At 37.1% G+C, this 9,297-nt stretch overlaps 1 protein-coding gene across 1 annotated transcript in view; it reads right to left on the reverse strand.

The window, feature by feature from the left end:
* Window positions 1-9,297, reverse strand: part of LOC106478104 (thrombospondin-4-like) — a 65,415-nt gene that overhangs the window by 42,416 nt on the left and 13,702 nt on the right. The window contains exons 5-7 of the mRNA XM_022381637.1: window positions 1,753-1,917; window positions 1,420-1,643; window positions 327-467 (exon numbers count right to left, since the gene is read on the reverse strand). Coding sequence (XP_022237345.1) covers window positions 327-467; window positions 1,420-1,643; window positions 1,753-1,917 — 530 coding nt within the window. The remainder of the gene's footprint in view (window positions 1-326; window positions 468-1,419; window positions 1,644-1,752; window positions 1,918-9,297) is intronic.

Raw genomic sequence — 9,297 nt, forward strand, 5'->3', positions numbered from 1 at the left:
TATATATATATATATATATATATATATATATATTATGCATGTGCTGTCATCTATCGGATAATGTAATATAAATTTGTACTATAGGTATGAGTGAAAATAAATTGGTATCACTGGGCATATCTTTCGGTAATAGTAACAGGACATTTCTTTTCATGTTCAGGAAGTAATTTTTCTTTTACTCTACAATACAGAAGTTTTTGTATTTTTATTTAAAATAATTCACTAACCTAAAACTATTACATAAAGCTAATAATAAACTTGTAATGCTTTTTATAGAAATGTGAATACATTTATTTAATTGTTTCTCATAAGGCAACTGTACGAACCTGTCGGACGTTCTGGGCGTATTCTAACCCCATTCCTTCCACTCGCCGACCTGTGTAACCCTGGGGACATGGACCACATCTAAAGCCTGGAGATGTGTTTTTGCACGATGCTGCAGGATGGCAAGGGCCTGCTAGATCACACTGAGGAATGGAAAAAAGTATAAATGGTAGGACGAAAATAAGTCAATGAAATAAACATATTTTGAAACAAGATTCATGAACTGACCACCAGAAATATTTTCTGGAATGAAACAAACTTAAACGCTAAGAAAAACTATTAAACAATATAGAAAAATAAAGATAACAGCAATGTTCTAATATATTATTAAAAGAAACACTTTCAACAAGCTACTTTTAAACATATAGGATTCTAATGAAAACGTTTAACACAATTTTGTAACGGTTTCAATATCTGGGGGAATTCTTTGTGATTATTCAGTAAAAATTCCAGTTCACTTAATCAAGCTCACCGAACGATAGCCCTAACTCTTGCTTGAATTTCCTTTCGTATATTTACGGAAAAAACTTAAAACTGAATGACTAACAGACTCACTTACTAATTACCTAACTCCCTCACTCATTCACTGACTAACTACAACTCTCTGGTGTTTTTATATTATTACAATATTATCCCCTTCCCACCAAGTCTCTAAAAAATTCGCGACAATACGTACATATTACGTCCAAACTAGACACTCAAGAAATGTTTCGGTGTTACACATCATCACTACGTCATGTTAAAACTCCCTCTAAGAAATAGTACAAACAATTTAAGTTAAAACATTATATTGTTCACAATAATAATTACTTCCAACTAGCAAACTCCAGTTTGGGATCATTAACATCTGCCGCGGTTTGTTCGGTGCAAGTTTTAAACAATTGGCTATTAGTAGTTAATAGGTTTTAAATATTTGTTGTTTCATTATTTTCTTTAGAATTATTAAATTCATAATGTTGAAACGTAGTAGAGCACTGTGCAATTAAAACTTTCAATTTTTAGCCAATATTTGAGCAGCAGACTTTCCTCGTAAAATAAACAAAGGACTTTGAAACATGGCATTGTGCATTTAATCAACATCAATAAACCTCTTACCTCATCTATATCCTCACATGTGGTGCCGTTACCAGTAAACCCAGTAGGACAAGGTCCACATCTGTAGCCTGGTGGACTGTCCGTGTTAAAACATTGGACCCCACGCCAACAGGGTTCATCACCGCAACGATCATAGGGTCGACAGTTTATTCCATTACCAGTATAACCTGGTGGACAGGATCCACACTGGTATCCACCATCTTCCCGCTCATGGCATCTCACTCCTATGAAAAACAGTAAAATCACCTAGAAAATATATCCACCAAATTATATCAAATAACCAATTAAACCTTGCTTTATACTAAATTATAATGTAGAAATCTTATTCCTTACCTCGGAAGCAAGGTCTGTCATTACATGTAACCAATGGAACACACTTCACTCCATTCCCTTTGTAGCCACGAGGGCAAGAACCACACTGGAAACCATTTGATGTATCTCTGCACTGGACGTCAGGAAAACACGGATTATCCTGACAGGTAATTTTTGGTGGTGTTACTGTTAAAACAAACGGATTACCAACTCTATGACAACATCCATAATTCGTATCTCAAGTACATTTGAAGGATATATTTACAAAAGTGCCAATTAGAGCACAGTCCCATCCCCTATGTGCTTAACTTAAAAAGGTATACAATTCAAATAATACTTATATTAGCAAAATATCACTTAAAATGTGCCCTCCCTAGCCGGTGGCTTTCAGCGATAAATCGATAGGTTCATAACTTTAAAAATCGGATTTCGATACCTGCGGTGAGAATAGTACAGAAAGTCCATTATATAGCTTTGTGAATTAGAACAAACAAACATAATATGGTTTGCAACTTACTTTATTATGATCATACTGACATGCTAACATTTTATTACACGTTTCTGACTTAATAAATAAGTTCTGAGAAATAATTTTATGTGTAAATATAAAAGTATATTTATAGATTTGGTCACTAAATGTGCGAAACAATTTCACATGGATTCTGGACTAGTAGTATTGGAAATAAGCAACACAGAACGTACATATTTATTCTGCATTAAAAAAGAACAGTCACAGTACTGTATAAGTAAATGTTTACGTAAGGCACTTACTTCTGCACATCTCACACCTCTGTAATGTGTCACGAAGAAGCTTGGTCTCTCGTGTCTGAAATATATACAAATAAAACTGTAAGTAATGCATTTGAATTTATTAGAAGTGGGCACCGACTGGTTTTACATTACTGACTGCTTAAGAGCTGCAGCATCTTGTGGTAGTATTATTTCCATGCCCTTTCGCTTTCCTTTTCGGTATACAACTTCAACAGCTCACAAACTTCAGGACATCAGCAGCTCCTATAAAGTTTTACCTAATGACAAATTATTGATATGGTGTATTTAAGAAAACAGTTTCAGCAAATGAACAAATAGCATTAGCCATTTGAAATAATTTTCTTATCCACAAACATTATTGTGAGGTTTTATTTACAGTGGGTGTCTGTGAGTTGTTGGCAATAAATTTCAACAATAAACAAACAGCACACAGTCCACTTGCTTTAAATTAATATATTAAAACAAGACAAACGTATATCCAACTGTTCGTTACAGTTGATTGCTACAGTTGAATTCAGAGCTTTAAATAATTCTCCTTTTCACCAAAAGTACACACAATGTGGTTCAGTTACTTTAGAACCCAATTAAAAATACGAATTATTCTTCTCTACTCTGTTATCACTACCCAGTCACAGATAAATTCACCTATGTTATCCCATTGGATACCACAGTTGTATCCAGAACTTTAAATAATTCTTTTTGTTCGTCAGAAGTCCACACAGGCTGGTTCAGTTACTTTAGAACCCAATTGACGAAACGAATTATTATTCTTTACTCTGTTATTACAATACAGTCCGCGATTATTACACTTTGAAAGTCTCCACTGTACACATTATATGGCTAACCACACAATCACTCAGTATATATATCTATCTCTATCACTTTTTCATTTCCTTTTATTTAACTTCCTATTAAATTTCGCACGCATATTTATAAATAGTCCAACTGATGCCTAGAACTTTCTACACCCTACTAGATATATGATGCAACAATACTTGATTAAAACAACGAGAAATATTTTGAAGATTCAAGTAACATGACGTCAATTCACAACAATTGGACTACACAACAAATAATTTGTAAAAAATTACGAAAGCAAATTTGACGTAACTATTGCTTCTAAAAATAAATAAATATAATGCTTGCATTAAATAAACTAAATAATGAATTGTATTCAAATGAACAGTCGAGTATATCTAACAATAAACCTCTCTTCCAGAAAAGTATTTAATTTTTTTTTATATTATATACAAAAACTGTTCTTGGTTCGTGCACAAAATCTACTCATGCAGTCTTCACCAACAGTTGCAGTGGCCTTGATGGCCTCAGTAAAGAAACCGATAATAACTTCTGGATCTATGAAAGAGACTGATGGTTCGTCTAAATGATGAACTTCTTACCGAAGAGGTAGTTCTGGAATTTTTGGATGGCAAATATAATGGCCAAACACTCTCATTCGATCACAATGTAGTTCTATTCACTAGGTTAGGGTGCTCGCCTCGCAATCTGAGGGTCGCGGATTCGAATCCCCATCCCGCCAAACATGCTAGCCCTTTCAGCAGTGGGGGCGTTATAATGTGACGCTCAATCCCACTATTCATTGGTAAAAGAGTAGCCCAAGAGTTGGCGGTGGATGGTGATGACTAGCTTCCTTCCCTCGAGTCTTACACTGATAAATTAGGGACGGCCAGCGCAGATAGCCCTTTGCACGAAATTCAAAATAAAACAAAACTCAACAGTTTTTACTTACATACATTACTGGAAACAGTATTTCTTTATGTTCTTGTAGGAGTACTGTTCCAATTCCAAAGTCTGAAGCATTGGCCTGAACGACGAACAGTTTGTTGAAGTCTGGCATTCAATGGATTAGCGAACTTCCTACCATGTTCGTTAGCTTCTGGAATGCCATCTGCTGGGTTGTTCCAACTTCACCTTCTTGAGTAGGCCTTTCTTGTTCAGGTCAGTCAGTAGTGCAGCAAATTCATCTTAGTTTGGGATGAAATTCCTATAGTATCAGCCAAACTCCAGGAAGGATCTGACTTGTTGCTAGGTCATTGGAGCTGGTGCATCTTGTATATATGTTAGCTTTTCTTCCTCCATGCAATTTGTTGGCTGCCCACAGAATAGCTGATATAGCACTTAGAAGATTTGATGCTCAGGCCTGCCACCCTCACAACTCTCTGAGTTTTTACAGGTAGTCTTCCCATCTGGCTGTGTGGGTCAGAATGTCCTTCACAAAATGCTCGATGTTGGTGGATTTGTGCAACATCTTCCTCATCATGTGACTGAATGTCACTGTTGAGTTGGCTAACACAAATGGCATCTTATTCAATTGGTAGTATCTATCTTGCATCACAAAGGCTGTATTCTCTTTGGAATCTGCCTCCATTTGGATCTGCCAATAACCGTCCTGAGGTCGATCTTGGGAGAGAATTTGGTCCTGTCTAGTTTCGTTATAATAAGCTCTATGTTGCCAACAGTTTCAGAATTGAACTTCGTCACAAGCTTCAACTTCTGGAAATCTATGCAGAAACAGTTTCACCCACTCCTCTTCGTGATTAATACTGGTGAACAGTAGGCTGAATGCGAGGGCTCAGTGATTCCAGCTTGTAACATTGTCTCTATACTTATTGCTTGATTAGGTGTCTCATTACATAGTACATCTGGTAGGACCTCACTTTCACTGGATTCCTAGTCGTGATCGCAATCTTGTGTTACAAAAGGTTTGTCTTACCTGGTCTATTTGTCAAGATATCTGCACATTGACATAGTAGATCTTGTAGCTCTTTCTTATATTTACCAGTCAGTTCTTCACTCATGTTGAAGTCTTTGTATGTCTCATCTCCACCCAGTCGATCTTAGGTCTACTAGGTTTTCATCTTCTATGACAAAGTCACTGTCTTCTATGAAAGCTACACCTTTCATGTCCATCTATTCCTCAATAGTTGCACCCATTAGGTCTTCATTCCTCTCGAAGTATCTCTTCAACAGATTGGCGTGATAGATCTTGGTCTTCCCATCCACTTTCACCTTATAGGCCATTATGATTACCACTTTCTGGACTTCAAAAGGTCCTTTCCACTGCAGGGTGACTTTGTTCTTGTTTGTAGGTAGCAGAACCAAGACCCTCTGAACTTGAAACACCAATCCAAGGCCTTTTTGTTACAGAAATGCTTCTGACTGCCTTGAGCTGCATACAAGCTCTCTTGAGCGAGTTAAAAGGTCTCCTCCATTCGGTTTCTGAGGTCTAACACGTACTTGTATGTGTTCTTTACTTCTGTATTTTCTTCTACTGTCCTTGTACTTTCTTTTTGGACTTCTTGGTAAGCAGATAATACTGCCTGCAGATACCTGTCCAATTCACGTGGTCTCTTTTGGCACATCTTTATCATATTCTTTAAGACTCCACTGACACTCTCACAAAGTCTATTACATCTGGAGTTATATGGGGTGGTAAAGAGTTGCCTAGTACTGACGAGCTTGCACACAACTTACATCAGTTCTGAGGTAAAATGGGTCCCTCTGTTACTAGAGACTTCTTTTGGGAAACCTTCTCTGCAGGACACTTCCAAGATGGCTTCTGATACTCTTCTTGTTGCTATCTTTGGCAAAGCTATGGCTTCTTGGTAATGTGTCGCATAGTTGACTACTGTCAGCACATACCAGTTGCCTTTGTCAAATACAGGTGCTAGTGGTCCAACAAAGTCCACAGCTACTCTGCTGAATGGCTCTTCTATGAGAGGTATCTCACCCAGTGGCACCTTGGTTACCTTCCCTCAAAGTATTGTCCTTTAGCAGATGTCACATGACCTACGGAATATGATCACATCTCTAATGACCTCCAGCCAATGGAAGTTACTGGTCATTCTGTCTGTCTCCTTCTTTGCTCCTAGGTGTCTTCCCACAATTGACTCATGAGCCAACTTCATCACTTGAGTCCAGTATTCTGTTGATACTATGACCTGTTTAAATTCCCCAGTAAAACTGTCTTAATATATCCAGTACAACATTTCCATTTGATCCTCTATTCTGTAAGTCCTCTTCCCTTTGGTCTTGTGCTCCACTTTTTCCCTGGCATTGTCCCAAAGCTTCTGCAGTGAAGGGTCTTTCCTCTGTGCCTCCTTCAGTTCTACTACTTCGTACATTACTGATCACCAAGTCATAGATGGGTGCTTTTCTACGCATAGCCTCAAGGTCTCCCATATAGAGACATTTGTCCTTGCTATGGTAAACGTTTTTGCTGTTCCTTCAATCAGCACACACAGATGTACTTCGTCTGTCATCTGGTCATCAGATACTAAACTGGTTCTCACTACTGCACTTCTGCACCCAGTGTCTCACAGGACTTTCACTTTCTAGTCCCCAACATAGCCTTCACCTACTGGCATGTTGTGGTTTGTTGGCACCTTTCAATGTTTGTCACATGTTCCAATCACCAGTGGCACTGTTGATCCATTTCCTAACTTGAGTTGACTTTCAATCATGCACTGTTTAATCATGGTGATAGCACTTCTTTCTTGTGATGATTATGATGAGTAATCTCTATTTTGTTTCTTCTGGCAGTGACATCACTCTTTTCTTTTGTCTTGCTAGGACTATATTTTAGGTATTTCCAGCTTATTTACGTTGAAATTTCTTTGGTTGCTTGTTGATGACAGACTTGCACTCATTTGCAATGTGCCAAATTTCATAACAAGCGTAGCATCTCTTCTTTCGTTTGTCTATTAACCTCTTGTCACCTTTGGCAGCATTTTGCTTCTGGACAGCCACCACTGGTTTTGACTTTAACTGGTTATTCTTGGACTTTCCAGTTATACTCCCTCCATGGGTTTCCATATACTGTTCTGCCAGCTTGATCATCTCGCCCTATATTTCGGTGCTCTCTCCTTTAGGAAAAGTAACAGGTCAGTTTAGCACGTGATCATGAACTGTTCACGAATTAGTAGAACTAACAGTCCTTCAAAGCTATTTTCACACTTTTCCATGTCAGTCCATCTTCTGAAGTATCGCCATAGACGTGCCACAAACTGAAACACAGTTTCTTTAGTGTTAGGTTTTACTTCTTTGAAATGCCAGCAAAAACTTTCCTTGGTAAGCTCATAGCATTTCAACAATGCCACCTTTAACTTTTCATAGTCCATGGCCTTATCTGACGTCAGGCCCACGTATATTTTTAGGCAATTTCTTGTGAAAAAGGGGCTAAGATAGAATGCCCAGTTGCCTTTGTCTTAGTTCTGACTTTGGATGAATCTTTCATTCTTCTTCAGGGAAGCAGCCATGTCATCTTTCTCTTCTTCAGATTTGAGCAGATTGGGTTGGCTGGGCCTCACCCCATTGTCATTCTTGGGTCTTTCATTTTTCTGTTGGGTGAGTTTGGCCATCTCAGCTTATGCTCTTATTCTCTCTATTTCCACTCTCTCTCCTCTCTCTCTTTCCTTTTCTTCTTACCCAATTTGTGCTCTTATTCTCTCTCTTGCTATTTCCTTTTCTTCCCTTCTTTTCTATCTCTTCTCTGATGACGCCCTTCTCTCTCTAGATCTTGTTGTTGTTTAGCAAACACTCCTAGATCGCTATATTTGAGCCCAAGTCGCTCACTTCTCCCTTCCTCTTATCAAAGTAAGTCAACATGGTTGTATAGCGTCATTGTAATATCTACAATATTTACGCCACCACTACAGCTGTGCGTAAGTATGCTTATTTCCCCGCTGTTTACATCTATTTCAGCCGCCGTTTACCTCTGTAGTATCCTGGCTGGCTCGCCAAATGTCCAGTTTTTGTAGGACTACGATTGTTTTCTGTAAGTGTCTGTAATTTTTGCGATAAATTTCAACAATAAACAAACAGCATTCATAATACATTAAAACAAGTCAAATGTATATACAAATGTTTATTACAGTTGATTACCACAGTTGAATCCAGAGGTTTAAGTAATTCTATTTTTCTTCAAAAGTACACACAGGCTGGTTGAGTTACTTTAGAACTCAATCGACAGGACAAATTATTCTACTTTACTTTGTTATTACAATACAATCCGCAATTATTACTCTTTAAAATTCGCTACTATACTCACTTTTTAACTAAACTTACGATCACCCAGTCTATCTCTACCTCTTTTTTATTTTCCTTTTACTTAACCTCCTATCACATTTTGTATGCATATTTATAAATAGCCCAACTGAGACCTAGAACTTTCTACACACTAATAGATATATATGTCAAAACAATACTTACATAAAAGAACGAAAAATATTTTGAAGGTTCAAGTAACATGACGTCAATTCACAACAACTGAACTAAACAAGAAATGATTCGTAAACAGTTACGTAAGCAAACTTTCCATGACTATCGCTTCTAAAAGTAACTTACTTTAACGTTCGTACCATATAAACTAAATAATACTCTCGTATTAAACTTAAAATGAAAGTCGTATACATATAATAATTATGTAGGTTAAAGGTTACTAACAATCAATAGGAGAGAACAAAGGTTAGACAGCTTTTAACGGAAACTTTTACTTGAGTTATTGATAGTGTGAGGTATGAGGCTTAGCTTCTGTATAATAACGATAAAAAAAAAGAGAAATATATATAATTTTATATATCTTACTAAATACACTAAGGATAAAAGCTCCATCTGCCCTCCACCTCCTCATAAGAAGAGCGGTAGAACTAACATTGAATGCCATACATATTTCGTGTACTTGCTTTTCTTAAGATGAATTTTGACATTATTTCTATATTATTTTAAAATGTTTTGATTAAACTATTTTGCGCATATTCTTAACATGTAAAAAAA

Source organism: Limulus polyphemus, unplaced genomic scaffold, assembly GCF_000517525.1.
Source record: "Limulus polyphemus unplaced genomic scaffold, Limulus_polyphemus-2.1.2 Scaffold180, whole genome shotgun sequence".
Lineage (NCBI taxonomy): Eukaryota > Metazoa > Arthropoda > Merostomata > Xiphosura > Limulidae > Limulus > Limulus polyphemus.